The 24,207-nt window shown below is 43.9% G+C and overlaps 1 protein-coding gene across 1 annotated transcript; it reads left to right on the top strand.

Moving 5' to 3' along the window:
* Window positions 1–17,292: 17,292 nt before the first annotated feature.
* LOC144101709 (uncharacterized) lies at window positions 17,293–20,275 on the top strand. Its single transcript, XM_077634846.1, has 2 exons — window positions 17,293–20,027; window positions 20,081–20,275. The coding sequence occupies exons 1-2, from the start codon at window positions 19,689–19,691 to the stop codon at window positions 20,270–20,272; spliced, it is 531 nt and encodes a 176-aa protein (XP_077490972.1). The 5' UTR covers window positions 17,293–19,688; the 3' UTR covers window positions 20,273–20,275.
* Window positions 20,276–24,207: the final 3,932 nt, after the last annotated feature.

Below are 24,207 nucleotides of genomic sequence, written 5' to 3'. Positions count from 1 at the left end.
GAGTTCATTTTGATGATGAATAAGGTCGTGCTGAGGATGCACCCCTGGGGTACGCCAGTTTCTTGTGTAAAAGTGTTGGAGAAGGTTGCACCTAGGCGGACTCGGAACGTGCGGTTGGTTAGGAAGTCATTCAAACAGCTCAGCATCCTGCCGCGGATACCTAGGTCCGCTAGGTCACGGAGGATACCGAACCTCCACGTGGTATCGTAAGCCTTCTCCATGTCGAAGAAGACCCCGATGCAGTGCTGGTTGTGGATGAACGCTTCCCGAACTGTGTTCTCAAAGCAAACGATGTGATCGGTTGTGGAACATGTCTTTTTAAAACCGCACTGGTGTATATCTAAAAGTTGCCGGGACTGAAGTATGAAGGTTAGTCTGATGTTTAGAATGCTTTCGAATGATTTTGCTATACAGCTAGTGAGTGCTATTGGCCTGTAACTGGTGGGAGTAGTTCGTGGCTTGCCAGGTTTTAGGAAGGGTACTATGATTGCTTCTTTCCATGCTTGGGGGATTTCTCCACTCATCCATATTTTATTGAAAAATTTTAGGAGAGCCTCTATGGCAGTCTCAGAGAGGTGAGCAAGCATGGCATAATGTATACTGTCTGGGCCTGGTGCTGTCATTTTACCGGATGTTAGTACTGTGTTTAGTTCCTGCATTGTAATAACCTGATTGTAGTCTTCGTGTATGCATGTTCCAAAGGGAAGTTTTTGTTTTTCTACTATTGTTTCGTGCTTTTGAAATGTTTGTGTATAGTTTGATGAGCTTGAAACTGTGGAAAAATGCTCACCCAATATGTTGGCCTGTTCTTCTAATGTTGTTTGAGTACCGGGTGTTGTTAGCATTGGAAATGTGAATGGAGTAAAATTTCCAGTGAATTTCCGCACCTGCTCCCACATTTTCTTGGATGTTATTGAGCTGTTTATGGAGAATATGTACTGTTGCCATGATGCCCTTTCTGCGTTGCGTCTGATGTATCGTGCTTTGGCTCTAGCCCTTTTGAAGATGAGCAAGTTTCCTGCAGTGGGATATCTGCGAAGGTTGCCCCAAGCCTTGTTTTGCTGCTTTTTAGCCGACGAGCATTCGTTTGACCACCAAACTTTGTGTTTTTCGTGCAATTTCAGACGTTTGTGGGATGGCTTCTATTGCTGCAGATATTAAGCATGTGACAAATTTTTCATTTAGTTCTTCTATGGTAAGGGTTTCGGCATATTCTTTTTCTAGTGTGGCCTTCGTTCTGAAAAGTGCCCAATCGGCGAGGTGAATTTTCCCTCGCCGTGGCTTCGTAGGGATGATGGGTGTAGCTGATGTTAGCTTTAAAACTGTAGGTAAGTGATCACTTCCCCGAGGGTCGTCTAAAACATCCCAAATAAAATCATTAAAAACCGATGGTGATGCAAACGCTAAATCTAGGCAGGTCATTTTTCCAGAGCTGGGGCAGCAGTACGTTGCTTTTCCAGTGTTCATTAAACATATGCTATTTGAAAGAATAAAATCCTCGATGAGCTGACCCCTGGAATCAGTATGCTCACTTCCCCAGAATGAGGAGTGTGCGTTAAAATCCCCAATTATGACATATGGCTCAGGCAACTGTCCCAGAAGTTCTTCTAGGTCATGCATAGTAATTGTGTTGCGTGGTGGTATGTACACAGAACATATTGTTATTGTTTTATGGCTAATGATGTTTACTGCGACCGCTTCTAAGTTCGTCTTTAATGATACCTCTCTTGCAGGGACATCGCTTTGCGTAATGATAGCGACGCCTCCTGAGAGTCGGCTAGCTTGTTCTCGGTCTTTCCGGAAAATATTATATTTTTTTAAGATGTTTGTGTGCTGTGGCCCAAGGTTCGTTTCTTGCAGGCACACAGCTGTAGGTGCCATTGTTTTGAGCATATCGGTTATGTCTGTGTAGTTTCTGTGCAGACCTCTACAGTTCCATTGTATTAGATATGCCATTGTGATAAGTTGGGGATTGGGGAAAGTCACTTATTTTCAGGAGCAGTGATTCGTGGTTTCCCTTTTTTCTCTAGGGAGTCTCGCCGCCGCTGCAGCGGTGGCGAACTAGGAGTTGTATCCATCGCCACTTTCGTGGCGCCGGATTTCTGCGGAGATTCCGCGGATGCGTGTATTTTAGATGTCCGCGGACTTTCGCTGACATCCATCTCCTCCACGGTGGACGTGGAGGATGCTTCTTGGTTGCGATGGCCCGTGGCCTTCGCATTCGTCTTTTTTGCTGGCACCGCTGAACCAGGCCCTGCTCCAGCGGCAGAGTCTTTTGGGCCAGTAGTTGCCTTCTTATAGGGGTGGGGCGACAGGTCCAGTTCAGCATAGCTGTTCTGGGTGTCTATCGCCGAGGATGCCACTGCTGAAAGTAGGGCCTGAGGGCCTCCGGCGAGCGAGGATCGCGTGGTCTTCCCGCGAAATTTTCAGCCCTGTGGACTGTGTCATTGACTTCTGTGGTGGGGACTTGGTTGTCGACCACAGGTCCTTCGGATCGACCTGTGTGCCGACAGAAACCGAAGGCGGCGGCGGTCCCCGCGTCACCGCTTCGGAGTATGTCCCTTTCTGTTGGAAAGAGACGCGTTTTTTTGCTTCAAAGTAGGACAGGTTTTCTGTGGTCTTCAAAGTTATGATTTGTTTTTCTGTTTTCCAAACTGGGCACGACCTGGAGTACGCGCCATGTGCGCCATTGCAGTTGATGCATTTTGGAGTGCGTTCGCATCTTTCTTCTGTATGTGCGTCTTCTGCGCATGTGACACACGTGGGTTTGCCCCGGCAAGCCAACATGCTGTGTCCAAAGCGCTGGCACTTGAAACATCGTCTCGGATTTGGTATGTATGGGCGGACTTTACAATGGAGGTATGCGGCGTGGATGGAATCAGGGAGAGTTGTACTATTGAAAGTTAGGACGATGTGTTTTGTCTTGATTTCAGCATTATTTCTCCGGATGGTTATTCGTCGGGCTGCTATTACTCCTTGTTCAGCTAGTTCTTCTTCCATTTCCGCATCCGTACTCTGTAGGAGTTCATATTCAGATATGACGCCCTTTGAGTGGTTCAGGGTGCGGTGCGGGGTTACCTGTACGCTCATTTCTCCAAGATTCTGTAAAGACATCAGTTTCGCGCTCTGTTCTTTTGTGTTTATTTCTACAAGGAGATCTCCGGTTCGCTGCTTTTTTGCTTTGTAGTTTTTGCCTACACAGCTTTTTAGGGTGTTGGCGATGACAAATGCAGACAGGTTGGCTACCGGTTCATCAGTGTTTGAGTGAACCATGAAAAACTTCGGAAACGTTTCTGGTTTCTGTGGCATCAATTGTTTCGCATCGGTGCGACTCCTTTTTGGGAGCCGATCAGATTTTTTTGAAAATTTTTCCATACGGCATGTACTGGCTAAGGGTTCCAAATACTTTGTCGCCTCTGATTCACCCTTATACACAGAGGAAGGACCCGGGACTCCCCCCCTGGTAGACAGACGAGGAGCCCATCGGCCGAGGATTGACCACTTCCTCGACCGCCACCGTTCAAGGTTTCTTCCCTCCACCTTTCAACCTATCGCCACGGTACGGATGACAGCTTCGGTATGGGGGCTAAGGGTCCGTGGTGGCGCCAAGCACCAACACCTCGTTACACATTGTTACCCTTTCTGTGTTGCTGCATGCAGGTTGCAAGTGAGCGGTAGTCACACGCGTGTTTTGTCCCCGCATTGTCGTTCGACGATGAGTTCCTCAGGTGCGCCTAGCTACGCATATGTAAAATATTTCGACGGCGCAAAAGCTATAGTTCATTTATCTTTAATACGCGAGTATACGCCATCATCTCTAAGCGACCTGGCAAAGAAAAAAGACGTTTACTGGGGCGGCGGCAAAGAAGAGGAGGAGGGATTTTATTCCGCCCAAGTAATGGAACTTGGAGGTGAGTTTTGCATTTACTTCACCACGTGGTCATTTAGATTTGAGAAGCCTGCCAGAAGTGTGACGCTTACACTGACGTGATGTATTTACAACCTATACGGTTTTAATGAAGCTTGGTGGCGTTTAAATGAGGTATGTGGTCATGGATCATCGGGATGAAAAAGCGCCCTATTGTTTACATGAAGCCTTAGACGTGCTTTATTTTCTGTTGCGAACGCGTGCAGAACGCTTACGTTACCACTTTGTTAGTGTGTGCGCCCCGTGCACGTAGCAGTTAGTCCGGCGAACGCTATTTAAAGTGTTTTTTTCTTTCTTAAATTGAACTATTTGCACGAGGCAGGGAGAAGCCCGCTGTTTTCAGATCTGCTAGTTACATAAATTTTTCTAGCTTGTCTTGGGTTTGCTGACGCTTTCATTATTTTGTCTCATGTATTCTGTTCCAGTAACAAAGGCAGACCTCATACGGCGCCTAGCCAGGCGTAAAATTCCGGTGCCGGACTTTGAGGAGTCCGAGCCAGTAGCCACAGTTTCACAGGAAAATGTATGTACTAAGAGAAGAGTCAGGCAGGTGTCTCTCTCTGTATGTCTCAAATATTTATTGTTGCTGGAAGCAGCCAGGCAGCCTTCGTCAACAGAGTTCTGCAGCGGATTCTTGAATTGCAGTATAGACTTGCACTGAGCTTGGCAATACATATTGCTTATGCGAAAGATTGCGAAGGACACGAGGGCAGGAGCATCGTGCTGATTTCATTCTCTCATATGTTGTGTTCTTGGTGTCAGTTCAAAATTTCATTTTTCATGTTGCCTCCTTGCGTCAGAAAATGAAGAACAAAAAAAATACCTGCTGTTTAACTACTGCTGAACCTGGTTTTAGAGTGAAAGATGTTGTGTATTGGGCAACTAGACGTGGCACCCTGGGAGGTGTATGATAAATTGATACTTAATCATGAGAGGTTGTACCTCAAAGTGCAATTGAGGAGTCCACTGACTCAGGGAGCCAGTTATGCGCCCTTCCTTTCCTCAATCATCGGAGTCTAGAATGTTGGCAACGCCAATGCCAATGGACGCTGATGTGCTGTAGCTTCAGTGCCGTGGTTCTGCCACAACGTTGTCAATGCCAACGCATGCAGCGCACATCTGTCACTACAATGTAGCTTATAGCGTGACTGAGACGTCCAGTCCACTGTCCCAGGGGGCCAATTATATGCACCTTTTCTTTGCTTTCGAAGCTCCCGCTCTTTATCTGTTACGGCACAACTGCAGCTCCGCGACGTCACGTGGTTCTCCTTGGTTCGAGGCCGTATGAAACACACGCCGAACAAGCTGCAGAAGGCAGTAGTAAAGTTTTAGCTTTAGAATGAAACCAAAGAGATAGTGTTATAGAAGCCAACTATACGGTGCAGCCTGTCCAGGAGCGCTGACATGAATTTTCGGCAGCAGGTTAAAAACGTTGGTCATATATGGCCAATGCCCTAAGGCGTGGCAAGGGAACAGTTACCACGGTAGCAGTGTAATCTTTATCAAGAACTAGGTTTGTCTAGCCTTTCGATCTGGACCGACACTGTAATGTCAGCAATGTTCCAAGCTTTCCCAAGAGCAAGGGAAGTGCGAATGGCCTATTTGAAAATGCTTTTCTTGATGTAAAAGTATCAAGGCTTGTGCAAATTGCATTGAAAATGCCCTGATATTCTTAAGTAATTTGATGTAAATGCATGATGAATAATATCATCTTTCAGTCTTTCTTTACAGCTATGCATATTATTGTTTAGTTAGAAAATTCCGGGCATCAAGCTTTACCTAGAATCCGTTTTTTATGTTTGGCTCTGTTTTCGTGCTGTAACTTGTATCGTAAGCACATGGATGGGGCATTTTACTGCAGGCTGTATCAGCAAAAGATGCAGCAAACAATGTCAAAACAGCGAAGCGGCAGAAGCTGCAAGAATTAATGGATGGATCAAGCTCAGACGATGACGTTCTTCCTAAGAAGCTGTTGGAAGAGCGCCGAAAAAATTCGATTCTCCTCCGGAGACTGAAACGAGTGCGCAAAAAAAAGGCGGAGCTGCAGGCCCGCCATGACCGAGTTGAGGATCTTTTCCTCAACAAATTTGGTGAGTGATAAGCAGTATGCCTGTCTCAAAAGTGGGTAACATGTGCTGATTACAGTGTGCAACCAATTGTGTGATTGGGTGCGTCTGGTGTTGATATATGCTATTTGAAGGCTAATTTTAAATTGTATTTTAAGGAAATGAAACCTAAGCAATTAAGTTAAATTCTTGCCAGTGCAAGGTAAGAGCAGTGCGGGCAAGGTAAAAATTGCATGCAAGCTTCCGCTATGAGTGCCCTAGGCGCATTTCTAATTGGTAGTGCCAGTCTCAGTACTGGGTGAGTGAAATACATTTTCATATGATCTTTTTATTTTGAATTTTTGTAATAGAATTACTTGCACCTACACACGCTCAGATTTTGAAAATTCTTTTTTTTGCACTGGTCTCTGGAGTGCATGGTGAATCCCTTTGATCAGATTGAATGGCACCGAGGAAAACATCGCAGTGCCCCTTTAATGAGTCAAAGGATTATTTGCGGCCGTGTGTTTTGGGGACAATGCCTCACAACCGTCTGGGTAGAGGACATTTTTGGCCAGAAGGCATTCGGGAAACTTTAAAAGGTGGCTGCCAGCAGCAGCTAAGAATTTTGACTCAAAAGCAGAATGAAAGTGTTGAAGCAAAGTGAATTTCTGCATAATTGCAAAGCACATTATTGAAATTAACAGCTCAGGTCACCAAACCTAGTAGCTTGGTTTACATGCTTTTGTTTTTCTTACTGGTGGCGTAAAAAAAGCAGTTGAAAGAAGTTTGAAATACCCAGCCAGGTGTTTTTCTAATGTTGTGTCTGTTGTGTTTCATATTTAGAATCCTGGCTCGCAGCACGCTGCCATCTTTGCCTGAAGGTGTGTATAAAACAAGGTGTTTTACTGAGAAAGTTGCTTTTTGTGCAGAGTGAGGACTGGATGTTGCAATTTGCACATTTCCAGGCCTGTGAATTTTAGAGAAGAGGACAAAATCTGAACCAGCTAAGGTCTGATGATCTTCTAACAGTGTGAAGTAGATTGGCATGTAGATTAGCAAAGAGATGGTGGGCCAAGGCTAAAGAAAGCAGGTTAATTGAAAAGTATCAGCAGTTTCAATTTTGGCAAGTTTAGTTAGAGATTTCAGCAGACTTTGAACTGATCTAAAGATCAGGAATGTCATTGTGGAAGAGCATCCGCCTCGCATTCGGGAGGTGCTGTGTTCGATTCCCAGTGCCAACGGGTACCCATCGGTTTTTAATGGGTACAAGATTTCCCCCGGCCTGGTGCTCGGCTCTTCTGGGTGAGATGCTTGGGAAAGGGTCTTGACGACAGTTGCTCTGACAGATCAGCGATAAGTTCCGCCGTCAACAACGTTAAATCTGCCTCGTGCGGTAGAAGCCCATTTGTGGCCCTTTAAACCACAGCCATGGCCTTGTAGTAGAGCCCCCGCCTCGGCTTCGGGAGGTGGGTGGGTTCGAATCCCACTGCCGGCCGTTTACCCACCGGTTTCCTCTAAATGGGTACGAGCTATGACCCAGCCTGGTGCTCGGCTTGCTAGGGTACATGGCTTGGCAAAGGAGCCTGCGCATTCAAATCCCATCTCTGTGGGCTTGGACTGACCTGACTGTAAGGTATCTTGCTAGGAGCTAAGGTCAAGGCTGTGCATTTTGTATTTTGAGGTTCACATTTGGCTCACAATCTCATCACATTACACCTCAGAACACCCTGCCAGTTTTGTTGATTTCCTATATCAAAGTACAATAAAAACTAAGGGTACCGGTTGGTGGCATCGTTAGTGATCATGTGCTGTAACACTATCTACAAACTTAGCATGAGTACCCACTGGTTTTCTAGGATTGCCTTAATGCTGTGGAGCATTGCCTTCTGGGTTGGAGACCATGCCGCGTGATGTGTTTGCAGAAGCTGATAGCAGGTCCTGTGCAGCCACCTAATGTGGTCTCACACTCAGCAGCCAACACTGCTTGGTGTTATTATCAGTCCAAGCCATGTGCTCAAGCATTCATGTCAAGTTTGTGGGTGGCGTTAAACTATGTTGCTCTAACCACTGGAGCAAGTAGCAGGATGTTCACCTTATAGCGAGCCCACTGCTCAATAGATCAGTTTGATTTGGCTGCACTGATTGCATTAGTTCTGTAAAATGTACGTAGTGAGTTTGTGTGGAGCATCAGGCATGGGCATCTGCTCGCCTCGGTGTCAGCACAGAGTTGCTGCCAGCTGCACGTTGTTAGCATCAACGCCCACTAACGTCGCAAACAATGAAGAATTTTCAAACTAACTGTAATGAAATGTCACTATCAACTAGACCCAGGAAATTGTTTTTTCCAGACAAATTTGTTTCATGGGTATTACACATATGATTTAGGAATCCCTATCTGCTAAGATGCTGTCTGTCTAGTTCACAATTCTTTATTTGGGGGGCTGAGGTTTACAATTCTTATACCACGAATGGTGTCAGTCTCTTCCTTTCAAGAAGAAACTGCCTTCATTTCATTAGGATGGCGGTCATATCTTTTTCAACCTACACAGCTAGGTGCCACCATTTTTCTGCACTACAGCTACACTGACACCGCAGACAGCACAAGCCAGTCAAAAATTCATGCTGCACTAGGTGGGCACTTTTGAAAAATGAATACGGAAGTGCTGCACTCTTTTAATTGGTGCATCCAGTGCAGCCAAATCGAACAGACCTAATGGGCCATTGCTGGTAATGGCTACTGAGTACCTTTTCTATGTGCTGTCTTTGTACTACGTTCTTCTGATGAACTGGCCCCCTCAGTGTACTTTGTTAATCCTACTGTATAGAATTATGCCTATTTAATGATGCGTAATATTTTTGCAATGTTCTCTATGTTATGCAGGAACATTCAAGTTGTACTTGCCGCACAGAGCGTTCCAGAGCCTCACCGCAGCAGCAAGTACGAGAATGTTCACCTCATAGCGAACTCACTGCTCCGTTGGCAGCAGCTACCACTCTGCAGCCATCTCCCCTAGGGGATTTCAAAAACATGGAGGTATTGAGCTATACCTTGAGTTTATCAATTTCATCGCATGTATTCATTGCATGTATTTTTGTTGCCTGCAGTGGCACCTGTTATGGTAGTTCTCGCTGTTTGTTTTACAGGCATGTGTGTGATCGTATCTTGATCTTGTCGCCGCCTCGCAAGCAGAGAGGCTCATTTCATATTACAATTGCACAGTTTTGATTCACAAAATATTTTGGCTCTTAATTCCATGCAGCCAGCTGATATTAAGATCGCATACCAGTATTTTTGGTAAAATTCCAAGTGGAGAAGTGCAGTAACATTTTGTGGCAAATGTCAACATTTTTCACAATTTGCAGGCTTCCAAAAGCACCGAGCTGGTTATTCCACAAAACTTGGGTGCTCTTGCCGAGAGTAGTGGTCAGGTACAGTGATTTAATTGCCCTCTTTTTTCGAAGCAGTGTGTAAACTTGAAATGATTTCAGCTCCCATTCGTGGTAACTGCAGGCAAAAAAACTCGGCCAATCAAACCACTATAAGAGGTTCTGTGACATAATCTTTAGAAATATCATATTTTGATCTATTGGCAAATTCAAGTTTTGGTTTCGGTTTTGTAGTTGACAGTTCATTATTTAATTTATGATTATTTTGGAGAACTATATTTTTTGGAACTGAGACAAAGACGTTCAAGAAGTGTAATGTAATAGTAAACTCAAAACGTATGAAAATTTCTGGAAGTTACCCTTTAATGTACCACATACATTACTATTTGTGGAAAATGAGAAGTTTTCTAACTTTGCAGGCTTCCACTAGCATGGCTCCTGGTCCTCTGCAGAACCACCCAGGGGGTGTTCTTGGTGTCAGTGGCCAGGTACGGTGGCTTCTCATGTTTAGAACTATTTTTGTGAGCTTGAAATGCTTTTTTCTCTCATTCTTGCTAACTACAGGCAAACATCTCCCAATGATGCCGTTATAAGAGGTTATGTTACATAATCTTTGAAATGATATTTTGATCAATTTGGTCAAATTCGGTTTGGTCTCAGTGTTTTAGTTGCTGACATTTTATTATTTCATTTCTCATTTTTTGAAGAACTATATATCTTGTAACTGAGACAAACACATTCAAAAAGTGTAATGTGATACTAGTGAACTCAAAATCTTTGAAAATTCCTTGAAGTTCTTCCTGAAGGTACAGTAAAAGCCTGTTAGTTCAGATTTCGTGGGACACGAAGAAATGTCCGAATTAACCAAATGTCAAATTATTGAGAGAGGCAGAAAAAAAGGCAACAAAGTTCCCCACATCAACAGACCTTTAATTTTTTTTTAAATCTGTTATTGTTGACTCGCTTGTATGAGAACTTGCATCACTACTACTACCTAGTGCACTTCTGCCAAATGATGCAGTGTGCGCACGCTGTCTGTAAAACCTGCACATACGTCTTCCAGACACTCATGACCTCAATAGCCTCCACAACATGACTCAGCAGTTCATTACATGCGTTGTCATCTTTGGAACTCGGCTGTTCACCCGCAAAGCTTCTTCAACGATTTCATTGTCGACAGGTAACGACAGTGTTAATGTCGATTGCAACAATTGCACAGCTGAATATTCGGTGGCATAATCCTTTTATAGGCTTTCTCCATCGTACTTGGCGTCCAGTTCATTTACAATGGTGGAATCAGCAAAACTGACTCAGGACAAGAACAAGGAGGCACAAACACAACACAGCATCTGTTTCACTGGTTCCATCATTACGCATTATGAACCAACTAGCCCAGCAATTTATTCGACTGGTTCATTTACATCGGTGGTGTCAGTGCTCTTAGTAAAGCCACTGTGTTTGAAGCAGTTTGCAGTTACTGCAGGCGGTTTTTGTGCCACACATGCACTAATATATGCATTGTGCTAAGAAGAGTGGTGCCATACTTTCGACCTGCTTCCAATCAAAATAACGTGTTCAAGCACCTGCTTGCGGTATCGGGTTTTTAGATACTGAATTGTTCCGTGATCCACAGATTGGAGGGAAGCAGTGGTGTTAGGAAGCAGAAAGGGCAGCTCGATATTCTCCAGCCGTGATGTGTTGTGTGCAATGAATTTGTCGAGGACAAGTAGCACTTGTGTTTTTAGCACAGAAGCTGCGATCTAGTCGGCGTAGCCAGGCTTGACATATACTCTTCTGCTATTAAACGCGTGCTGTAGATTGCTCCTCACAGCTAAACCAGTGAATTGTTCGAGCTCAAATTTCGTGCAGAAATGGCACTTGGTCGGCAGAATTGTTTTATTTAAAATTTCTTTGGGGTACTTGCCTGAATCAATACAACGAAGATGGATATTCGCATCGTCTGCGTCGACGACAAAACAAACCAGGTGCTCTCTCAGTGAATGCATTGGTGGCACCACGTAGTTGGTCAGCCGTGGAGATTAGGTAGACGGTGGTCTTGTGTGGGAGTGCAGCATGAACTGGGGGTCGAGTTGGTCGGACATGGTTGTTGTAACCCAGTGCAACGGCTCGAATCCAAACAATGAAGGGACAAAGCACAGCGCTGAACTAACAACAGAATGGTTTTATTCAGGACACCAGGGCTTAAATACACGCTGGTATCACAGAAAAACAAAAATACTGAGAAAACATCAAGGTCCACATGCTAATCATTGTGAGCAAGCGAAAGCTTTCTTTCTTCGAGATAGCAACAGAAGGGGTGCTTATGCATTCGGTACCTATCCTCATAATCTCTGATGCCTCAATTATCTCCCTGGTGAGCTGGTCATTGCTTTTTGCTACAATTTTACTTTTCTCGAACATTGGTCAGCATGAACAATCACGGCAGTGAATGCCGATATGGCAGACAACATTTTTCACATTATTGTTATGCTTCTTAAGTCTTCAATTTAAACAACGACCAGTTTGGCCAACGTATGATCCAGCACATGACAAAGGAATGGAATACACCAAGTTGTCTCGGCACTGAGCATATTTCTTTTCATGCTTCTTCGTGCACACAGGAACATTGCAACATGTTTTTTCAGGCCAATTTACACACATGCATAAAGTCTTCAATTTTACAGGGGCTGAAAAAACATTTACTTCAGCTCGTTTTCCTATTCTTTTCAGATTGTGGGATATAGCATGAATGTATGGGATTACGGGTACGTTTTTTTTTTTTTTGACTGACTTGGTTGAAAGTAGCGCCAATTTTCAATTTCTTCATCATACCCTCCGCCACCGAAGCTAACATGCGAAGGGGGTATCCTGCAGCAACAAGCCTTTCAACCTGGCATGAAAAACTGCAAGATATTTCATGGCATTGCCTTGCATTGCACTGACAAACCAACCTCGAGTCTACCTATTCAGAATGGGATGGGCGTGTTTTCATTCAGAAGAAAAGGATATCCATAGGAGCATCTATTGCGCCATAGCTCGCCGATTTGTATTTAGCTATGAATTACAGGGCACTCGATGTTGGCCTTAAGGGATCAAATGTTACAAAAATGTTCCGCTTTGTAGATGATTACCTTATTGTACTTGAATGTGAACCTGCAAATCTTCCTGCAGAAGTGACAAAACTTTGTTCACTTCTTGCAGACGTTCTTTCACCACTGGAAATAACTCATGAAGTGCCCGTTAATGACTCCATTAAGTTCATAGACTTGACCATGTTTTTTAATGATATTCATGTATGCTCGGCCTTTGAACCAAGAAGCGGGAAGCCTCTACTTTGATACAGCTCTGCACACTCTAAGCTAGTAAAACAAGGCATTGCGGCGTCTTGTTTCAGCAATGCCATGAAAACATCTTGTAGGCATAAGACCACGCACAGTTTTTCATGCCAGGTTGAAAGGCTTGCTGCTGCAGGATACCCTTTTCACATGTTAGCTTCGGTGGCGGAAGGTATGAAGAAGAAATTGAAACTTGGCGCTACTTTCAACCAAGTCAGTCAAAGAAAAAATGTATCCGTAATCCCATACATTCATGTTATATCCCACAATCTGAAAAGAATAGGAAAATGAGCTGGAGTAGATGTTGTTTTTTCAGCCCCTTAAAAATTGAGCACTTTATGCTTATTAGGTGGTCGAAATTTCCGGAGCCCTTCACTACAGCGTCCCTCATAGCCTCAGTTGCTTTGGGACGTTAAACCCCCATAAAACCAAAACTTTATGCGCACGTGTAAATCGGCCTGAAATAACATGTCACGATGTTCCTGTGTGCATGACGCATGAGAAGAAATATGTTCAGTGCCGAGACAACTTGGTGTATTCCATTCCTTTGTCATGTGGTGGATCGTACATTGGCCAAACTGGTCGTTGTTTAACTTAAAGACTTAAGGAGCATAAGAATAATGTGAAAAATGCTCCTGTATCAGAATTCATTGCCGTGATTGTTCATGCTGACCAATGTTTGAGAAAAGTAAAATTGTAGCAAAAAGGAAAGACCAGCTCACCAGGGAAATAATTGAGGCATCAGAGATTAAGGATAGGTATGGAATGCATAAGCACCCCTTCTGTTGCTATCTCGAAGAAAGAGCACGAATTTTTGATGTCCTAGATTACGTGCATCGAAAGCTTTCGCTTGCTCACAATGATTAGCCTGTGGAACTTTGTTTTATCTGTATGTTTCTGTTTTTCTGTGATACCCGCACGTATTTAAGCCCTGGTGTCCTGAATAAAATCGTTCTGTTGTTAGTTCAGCGCTGTGTTTTGCCGCTTCATTGTTTGGCTTTGAGCCGTTGCGCTGGTTTACAATAACCTTGTGTGAGATGTTCGAAGTTTGAAGACTCTTTAGCAACTGCTTTATCGATGATCACAAAAGCTTTGTATGGCCAAAGCTGCACTAAGTATGAAGACTTCATGGTACAGCATCCTCAAACCTCCCACAAAACACTTCCCCACTTCCTTTGTCGAATCATCACAGCTGACAAACAAGATGATACCACTGGTGCAGTCGTTGAAAAAGCGCTCCAATTTGTTTCATCGTTGCTGCAGACGATGCGAATATCCAACTTTCTTGTTGATGCAGGCAAGTACCCCAAAAAAGTGTGGTATAAAACAATTCTGCCAGCCAAATTTCATTTCTGTGCGAAATTCGAGCTCTAACAATTTACCAGTTTAGCTCTGAGGTGCAGTCTAAGTGCGCGTTTAATTGCGGAACACGCTTATTTCGGATGTCATCCAAGCCTTTTGTCGGATCAGTCTACGGATGGCTGTTTTATATTTTTGAAGCACAGCGGTTTCTGCGATTTTTCAACAACCAGCAGCGGCAGCCGCTTCATGCCGGTCATATTCGCAGCAAGCAAAACTTTCACTCTGTCCTTACATCTCTTGCCGCCGAAGCAAGGGTCTCCTTTAAAAGCGAGGGTCTTATCTGGCAGGGCCTTGTAGAAAAGTGCCATCTCATTGGCATTAAATACATTGCAGGGCTCATAACAGCAGGGCGCCTCGGAAGCACATTTCTCCACGCTTGCATCCACAGCACCTTGCTCGCCGCAGGCACTCAAAGAGACCAAATTATGCCCCTTCTTGAAGCGGCCAGACTACCTTTCTGATGCACTCAAACCTCCGATGTCCATCATTAGGGCGTACTTTTCTGCTAGTGCGCAGATGAGAGGTCCGCTCAAGGGCAGCTGTGAATTTTGCGCATTCGCAATCCATCGAAGCAGTGCTTCTTTCTGCTTTGAATATGCTGCCGTTCAGAGTCTTCCGCTTGTCGGAGAGCGGTTGCCCATCGTAAGCTTGCAAAATATGAGCTTCATTTTTAATGTACGAGGTCAGCGTGTTCCTCTTCACGTTATATCTTGTCATGATGGCCTGTCGCGGAACTGCTCCCTAGGCAGCCTTCAGTATTTCTACTTTCTGAGCTAATTAAGCCCTTCGCCACATAATTCGGCTGCTTCGTTAGGGCCTTGGTAGCCATCGCAGGAGTCGAAGATTGCAGCGTTATCGGGATTGTTGCTGAGAACGCTGTCCACACACCACCCCAGCACGCGCACACCTTGCTCCACGGTGCATACGCAAAGGAAAAAAAATGTGGCACAGCAGGGCAACAAAAAAAAACAAGAAAACCCATTCTCTGCCATCTTGGCTGATGTTTACACCGATGCGGTGGCGCCTTTATACTTTGGTTTAACACCAGCGCCGCTTCCTCTATCCTCATCATCTCAGCTCCGGTGCACTCATGGCCTCCTTGTACACATGCAAGCTCTGCCGCCTGTCTGAATTAACCGAAGGGTAGCCAAATTTGTCCAAATTAACGGGAGTTTTATGCCATAGAAAAGTATTTGTGGTTGACGGGACGGGATGGGCTGTCCGAATGATCAGATCTCACATTTAAAACTATTTTTGTGAGCTTGAAGTGCTTTTAGCTCTTATTCTTGGTAACTGCAGGCAAACGATTTCTCCCAATCAAACCGCTAAGAGGTTCTGTGACATTATGTTTAAAAATATATATTGATTTATTGGTTGAAATCCAGTTTGGTTTCAGTGTTCTAGTTGTTGACATTTAATTATTTAATTTCTCATTATTTAGAAGAATTATTGTTATGAGGTAGCAAACTGAAAATATTCGAAAATCCCCTGAGGTTGCCCTTGAATATGCTATGTATATTACTCTTTTTAAATGAGAAGTTTTCACACTTTGCAGGCTTCCAGTAGCATGGTTTTGGCTCCATCGCAGAACCTGGGCATTCTTTCTGGAGTCAGTAGACAGTTGCGATGGCTTCTCTTATTTAGAACTATTTTTGTGATTTGAAATGCTTTTAATTCTCATTCTTGGTAACTGCAGGCAAACTTTTGCCAATCAAACCACATTAAGAGGTTCTATGACATAACCTTTAAAAATACCTTATTTTGATCTATTGGTCAAATTACAGTTTTGGTTTTCAGTTTTTTACTTGTTGACCTTTCATTAATCAATTTCTCTTTATTCTGAAGAAGTAGTGTAATGCAATAGTAAACTCAAAGTTAAAAATCCTCCGCGGTTGCCCTTTTATGTGCCATGTAGATTACTATTTTGTGGCAAATGAGGTTTTCTCACTTTGCAGGCTTGACCTAGCATGGCTCCTGCTCCACTGCAGGATCATCCGGGTGCTCTTGTGGAAGTCAATGGCCAGGTACTGTGGCTTCTCATGTTTAGAACTGTTTTTGAAAGTTTGAAATGCTTTTAGCTTCCATTAATACCAATTGGTAGTTGCAGACAAGCAATCTAGAAACTGGCAAGTGTGGGCCTGAACAGCAGTGCACACCTCTTCTTAAAAGCGTGACATTTTCCTTCTGAATGCATGGTATAAGGAGCAGAAAAAAAAAATTTTGCCTGCACAGCAGTGACAGCTCAGAGTAGCTTTGAAGCCGCCGCGGTGGATCAGTGGATATGGCGCTCGGCTGCTGACGCGAAAGACGCAGGTTTGATTTCAGCTGCGGCGGTAGAATTTTGATGGAGGCGTAATTCAAGAGGTTTCTGTATTGTGCAATGTCAGTGCGTGTTAAAAAACCCCAGGTGGTCGAAATTTCCGATGCCCTTCACTACAGCGTCCCTCATAGCCTGAGTTACTTTGGGATGTTAAACCGCCATAAACCAAACCAGAGTAGCTTTGTTTAACAATGGCTTATAGCAACCATCAACACAACCTCCAAGTTTCATGTTCTAATAGTGCAGCCTCTGATGCTACGTTTTAGTTGCTACATTTTAAATGTACCTCAACTTTTATCTGTTCTGTGCCTCTGAATGCCTGGCAACAGTAGTGTTGCCAACATGCAGTGGAGCCTGTAGGAATCCAAAGAGAAGCCGACCTGTGTTGTCTAACGTAGGTTTATATAATTATGGACAGAGGTGACTATAGGAGGCCCAATGTGCTGCTAACTCTAAAGTAGAGGGCCGAGTGTTATGTTTTGTCATTACTAGGATATGCAAGGAGAATTGATATTTTCGTAATATTGCATATAGCAACCCTTAAGAATGGGATTTTAGCAGTTGTAATGTAGCAAATAATGTCTCTTCTCAGTTTGTTACCGTACAGTATAAAAACATGCTGTTTTACTTCATTTACATCAGGTGCATCTCGGGAATGGGATGTATGTGAGTGCGGAGCGGTGGCGCTGGCTCCTTTCCCGAGGTCGGGACTCCCTGTTTTGCAAGGACACTGCAACACTTTTGTGGGGAGTCTCAAATCTTCGGGGAAGGAGTGTCACCGGCGCTGCATGCCGGCGATTTCTGAAAGCTGGTGCCATACAGAAACCTGGGCTGACCCCAGAAAAGCTGGCAGCAGTGAGCAGTAAGTCTCATTATGTTTAAATTTCCTGAGTGTTCATTTTATGTAAATGTACATAATTTGAATCCCATTATTCTTCAGCACCTGTGTGTCTTCCAATTATGTCGTGAATATATTACTCTTTCAGATGCATTTGATGCTTATATTATTGCCAATCCAACTGCAGAGGATCAAAAAGCGCGGCGGGGGAAGATGAATCGTTTCCTGGCAGACATGTTGAGAGACATTAAGTAGTCTTTACCTGTCCCTGCAATATAAAAATAAAGGCAGTGAAAGAAAAGAGTCGTATTTCATTCCCTGCAACCAGGCTTATGCAAGCATCCATTTATTTCTGAGATGCAGCATTTGCTCTGCTAAGGGTTGCAAGTTCATTGATGTAGCCTGCACGTTCAGAGCTGTTAGCTGGACATTCCTCTTTAATTGCTTTCCAGTGCATGAGCTCCAAAGCCATCGTAACCCCACGACCAGTCCCTCGTATGTTAAACGTGGAATAGGAGGCCCACGTATGTACGAGGGACACGTATGGGATATGTGACACGTATGGGATATGTGACACATATGACAAATATCCAACAAATCCGTATATATGAGTCCCGTATATTGGTGTTTTGGCATACGAGGGACCCAGTAACATACGAACACGCATGACATACGAGCACGTAAAGCTCATATGTGGACACATATCCAATAATTGCGTATATATGAGACACATATATATGAGATTTTTCAATAGGGTTGAAAATCCCAACAGTCACAGGTTCGGATTGTTAAACATGTATAACAACTGGCTAATCAACGTGATCAGATACGCCAAATCTCTCATGATATATGAGATAATAGACTACGCACAGAACGAACACTTGTATCATTGGTACGCTTCGATGCTCAATTCGCACGTGGGGTGCATAAAATACACGGAGCTTTCCCAATATTGCCTAAATGACAAGTACATAACCAACGAATTCCCCGTCACTGCCCTAGAAGGTGCGGGGTTGGAGTCTTTGTACATTGCAATCCCGCGGGTGGGATATCGGTGCATGTGCAGACATGTAACAAACGCATTGTTTGTACATCGCCGAACGCTGAAAAAATTAACGTATTACACCGACACGTCCACAAACCTACCGTTTCACGTGTGCGGATTCGACGACAGTTTGGTCCAAGCGGCGACGGCAATCGAACATTTGGATATTTACGCGAGTCATTTTTCAAAACCGGTCGAGTGTGATATAATACACAGAACGCTGAGACGTCTCAGGTCCCTATCAACAGTTAAATTGAATACCCCAGTTGGATTTACAGATTTAATCAACATAACCGAATATGCGCCGATTTTTGTTAAATTGGAAATGGGAACCACGCCCCCTCCCAGACACGACCTAAAGCTTTGTTTTAACGACATTCATAATATATCGTACATGAATCAAAACGCGCTGATCGATTTAGACAGCTGCAGATATAAACCCGATAGAGTAGATGTATATCCCAACATGCGATCTTGGTTATTGGATTGTAACAACTGGAAACGTATTGATATTTTAGAAAACGCGAATAAATTGGTAGTCCATTTTTGTCCCCAGTCGGTTCAATTATACATTAGTATGCACGACGGGACCACTGTGAACACGACCGTGTTTAATTACATGGCATCGAGTGCAAAAACCGGATTGCTAGTATATCCGTTCGTTCACCCCGAGCCGCATAAAATATGCGATGTTGTTGCTCCGTATATAACGCCCGATTACGACGTAGAGCTTAATTGTGGCGACGCGCTGAAATCTTTAACGGCTGAAATTGACGTTGTGTCTCGAATAATGCTTAGCGCCCGTTCGTTTTCTGGGTGGTCGACTTTCAACGAGTCTTTTGCAAAGGATCCCAATTTGAAAGGATGTATGCGCAGCGTGTTATTTGCATGTTGCGAAAATCCAAAGCTCATTTCATTAAAGTTTGCAGCTTGTAAGACGGACGAATCTCCGCATTTTGAACAGCATGTCGAAATGGCACGCATCGCATGGATGGACTGCGAAGATCTCATAAGCAAGCTAATGTTTCAACACCCAACACTGGAAGAGTTTGGCGATTTTGTCGTGGTAGATCCCTCCAAATTAGTCGTACCGACCGAAATATGTAGCAAATTGCGCACCTTTAAGACATCGGGCCAGTGGGGGTCCGTCTGCACGTTAAATGAACACGAGGTCATAAAGGAATTAAACGCGATATGCATTAAAAATAATACCAATGCCAATACCACCGATGGCTACATAAGCGCCGCTACACGAGAAGAGGGGCTGCTCGGCATAGTATTGCAACAACCAGCAATGTCTAAAATTCCAAATATTAATTAAACCATCTCTTTCCTTATTAAAAAGCTATCACAAACAAAGTAATGTCGAAAGTATATGTTATGTATTTGGTCCTATTGTGTAGTCATAATCTGGATACATGAGATATGGCGCGCAGTGAACAAAAAATACACATAACTGCCGTAAATACTACGGTCATCGAGAAAACGATTGAAGTGTTTACGTATATAGCCCAGCATCAAACGCATATCAATCCTAACATCGCCTTTATTTTGCGTGGAAACGAAGACATCAGCGACAGTGATTGGGACGAATCCAGTGACGGAGGAGGAGAGGATATTGGGATTAACGCCATGGCCGACGATTTCGCAACATTGGTCTTGGATGTGTTTTCACAAGCATCGCCATTCATACGAGCGGTCAATGAAAAGTGGAACTGGGCCTACCGAAAAGATCTTCAGAAGCCACGATGCACATCACCAAAGGTTAGCTTTTACATTCTTTTGTGTGCTGTCATCTTATGTATTATCTCTTACAGGTTACGTTCTCCTTACAAGAGCCTCAAGTATATATCGCGGACGACATTGACCGTAAAGGACCATGGGAGCAGTTTGCCAGGGATCGCCAACGATTTCAATCTCGCATCATCGCGATTAATACCATGTTGATGCCATTGTTTTGCAATGAACATCGTCAGAACATGTTTAAAAGATTTGTTGATTTTTATTGATTGAATAAACGTTTCTACGAGTACAAACTTCCATGTGGTAATGAGGAGGCAGTTTCGCAGCAAATTCTTTTATTCACACTATATACATAGCAAAATATACACACAAGTGGTAACTTTCTTGCAATAATTATGCACATGGCATTGCCTCGGGTTAAAGCCGTCTGAGTTTTCGCGACAGCATATATTTACATTCCGCTCGCGAAACCCAACCGAGCACTGCACGCATAATGTCGACAAACTTGTGAGTTCTCATTAGCATCATAGCGTGGATGTCATCGTACACTACCGGAGAAGGAGAATGTAGCGCGTATGCCACATTGCACATGGCATGTTTCATTTCATACCTGATCCAGAGATCACACTCATTTTTGCATTGACTCATGTGAAGTTTACACAATACACAAGTGTCTCCGTGGAGATCGATGTACTTGTTACTCATAATGGCACTGATTCTGGCGTCAGTTATACCACATCGGGTGGACAAGGTCATGCAACAATGCATACGTCCGTTTAATATTGTGCATATGGGATCCGTCTCGTGCGCCTGTGGAATGTATTTTGGAAAGCTCAAATACGTCCGTTTAATATTGTGCATATGGGATCCGTCTCGTCCGCCTGTGGAATGTATTTTGGAAAGCTCAAATATTGTATATTTGGGATTTCGGAGCAGACCCTGTATATCCTGTTCACATTTTTGACAACGGTAGTAACATTGTCACCTATAATGATTTCATTGAAATAGACAAACACGTTGCACAGTGAATCTACGAGCAAAGTCGGAATAATGAATGGTGCCGTGATGCGGTCCAGAGATATGTTAAAGTCTATTCTCTTGACAACATCCGGGTACGAGGTGGCATATCTGAATATGAGGCCAATTTTCCAGAATATCCTGGGATAAATGCCCGTCCTGGTTCTAAAACGCACACCAAACTCCAGATAAATTTCGGTATTGAATACTGGTAGCAAAAGATAAAAGTCCGGCACCACAGCCTTGTCACATTCGTACATTACGAGACGACTCAGTCTTAACCCATTTGGCGGGGTTGGTAATCTGTCATTGCTGTCTTGGTAAATCCACAGACACATGGCCTGCACCCATGTGAAAAACTTTACAAAGTCGAGTCGAGGGACATTTATCGGTTCATTTTCAAAGGCATATAAATCAATGTTGGGGTCCATTGCATCTTCGACTCCGCTGTAAAAAATTCTAGGCCTTTTCTTTTTTCCAATACGGTTTTCTTCGACAACATTTAGCACTGTTGACGACCGTGTGAGGTTGAGGGGAGTGATTGATGTACACAAGTCAACACTTTCCAAGCGAGGCATGACATCTTTTCGATGAGTTGCGAGCAATGCATAAATGTCTCCAACACCGTGTTTGTTGTGAGCGGATCCAAAATCAACCAATTTCAAAGTATGCAATTTGACCCACACACGGCGGTATTTGTTTCCAAACAAAAGAATGCGAACAAACTCATCCGAGCTGCACTTCAATTGCATGCAGCACAGTATGACAGCTGTCGTGATGTCTGTCTGAGGACCGCTGGTTAAGGGCAGTTTATTTTCATTTATGCATTCACTAATGCTAGTGGGGATGTCCATTAGAGTACCCATGTCGGAGCTTTGAGAAACATCTTCACCTTGTGTGAAAGTAAAAGTTTGTTTTGCAAACTCGTCTATAACGCGGGGGATAAATCTGCCTTTCGTGTGCCCTAGCGGCAGAGTTTCAATGATGATATTAGAATCCATGCTAGAGAGCTTGATGTCAAACGATGCGGCCTGGGCAAGTAACCGTTTTACACACATGATTTCGTCCACATTTCTCGTGTTCAAAACAATGTTCAATTTAAGAACGTTTGTCATGAACCTGATACAGCTCAATGTGTTGGTAAGCTGGTGAAAGGCGTCATTCTCTGTACATACTAGATTGACCAGTTCATACGATCTGTGACTCCCAAACGCATGCATCACTAACAGATTCTGCTGATCCAGGATTCGCGATGGCCCCTCTCTTCGCAGGTATCCATGGAAAGGTGGTGTAGTCGTTTGTACTTGTTAGTCCTCGACGTCGCATGGTTGTAAACTATGCGAACCTGCGACAATAACAAGTATTCATAAGTAAAACTGTAGCATAAGGATACGAAGCATTTCGACGGAAAAAGAAATGCTTACGTGTTGATAGCAGCCGTGGTTCTCGATCAATGCCTTTAAACAATCCACAGTTGCTGTCACGTGTCGCTTGTTGTACTGAGGGTATTGCGGCCAGTCTTCTATGTTGATCATAAATTCTCCATTTTCGACGTTCGTCGAATCCATGACTGGCTCTCCGATGCATTTCCCCAACACGGCAAAAATGCCACTGTTGCTTGAGCACGTGGCCATTGCACACGATAGTGTCTTTCTGTATTGCAGTGTTCTCGCGAAGCACAAAGACGGAGGATACGAACATGGTTTCGTTAGTAGCAGTTCCATCTCACACACACTGCACTTCAGAGTATAGAGTCCGTCCGTATGTCCGTAGGATTAGTTTGCCACTTTAAAATTCGTAGAGGCATTGTCGAGCCTCTCCGATCTCATATCACAACACATACTACCGTCAATTGGAATTCTGGAAGATGGCACCGAAGAAAACGTATTTGCTGATTACAATACATTTATCAAGAATATCATCCGCGGGTACACTGGGAATACCATGTACACGCACGTGTTAAATAATGCAACTACTAATGCGCATCTGCAAACGATTTTGAAGTTTACGACATGGATTCACGCTAACGTGATTTCCAAAGACCATTTGAAGCAACTGATAGATTTAAATGAAGATGAGACCGATGACAGTGATTCGGATGCCGAAATTAACACGGATGATATTGACTGTGAATCATGCCTGTCATATGGTAATGAGAGTGACGTTCGCGACGTTTCTGATTTTATTGACGACAACGGAGAGGAACATTCTAAACCGGTGCACATTTAAAACGCCGAAAAAAGCAGCCAAAACGACCAAGGGCGACATTGTATCAGAAGAAATGCACGGAAGTATTACGAGTGTAGTATAAATTAATAATAAAGGTAAATTGTTCAATCACAGTTTGCGTACGTGTGTGTTCTCGTGCTGTATCAACTGGGGAGCGTAATCCATATGTCGCGGCGACATGCGCATGGAGCGGTCTATCGAGATAAGACCCCATTGAGGCCTATAAGAGTGGCAGCCGGCGGTCGGCAGCCAGTCACAATCGGCTCGATTGCGCAGTAGATAACACCGCTCGACGGCTCTGCTAGACCACGCTCGACAGCTCTGCTAAACCACGCTCGACAGCTCTGCCAGACCACGCATGCTTCGGATCACTGCGTCTCTGCGACTCCTCAGCGAGGCTAAAAATGTGTTTGAAACATTTTCCTTCCTTTTATGCTTATAAGTGCTCCAACGTGTTTTAAACGTCAACATAAAGTTTGTAATGTTTTCTATGTGTGCAGGAGAATCATTTACCCCGCAAAAAAGGGCCAGGGGTCGTCCCAAAACGGATCACCCCAAGAACTATTTGGGGAATCAACACAAGACCAATTTCGTATTGGAATTTCCCAAGGCATTATTCCATTGTTCCATAGGGCATGAGTTGAATAATATTGTTATTGTGCTTTAGAAATTAAGACAAACATTTACATTAGAGGTGCATCAATGTTGGATGCATACGCCAGACGGATCCAGGAGGCCTCTGTGGCAATAGATGGGTTTCTCCATGGAACCCAACGTTTAACCATCGGCTGCGGAGGCGTCTCTGGGACGTGTCGTTTGAAACATCGTTTGGTGGAAATCAACGAAAAGTTGAATCTCTTCCTGGCGCTGGACATTGAACCCGTGGTGACGCCGTCCGTCGAGGAGGTTACCGGACATCATCAATTGCCAGTCTCCACATCGACGATGGACCCAA

This window comes from Amblyomma americanum, chromosome 8 (genome assembly GCF_052857255.1).
Source record: "Amblyomma americanum isolate KBUSLIRL-KWMA chromosome 8, ASM5285725v1, whole genome shotgun sequence".
Taxonomy (NCBI): domain Eukaryota; kingdom Metazoa; phylum Arthropoda; class Arachnida; order Ixodida; family Ixodidae; genus Amblyomma; species Amblyomma americanum.
This window is presented reverse-complemented; position numbering and strand designations above follow the sequence as displayed.

What these genes read in the sequence shown, in the direction of transcription:
- LOC144101709 (XM_077634846.1), top strand. Translation starts at nt 19,689, where the DNA reads ATGGCGCGCAGTGAACAAAAAATACACATAACTGCCGTAAATACTACG. An exon ending in CACGATGCACATCACCAAAG is followed by an intron (nt 20,028 to 20,080) that starts GTTAGCTTTTAC and finishes TATCTCTTACAG; the next exon opens with GTTACGTTCTCCTTACAAGA.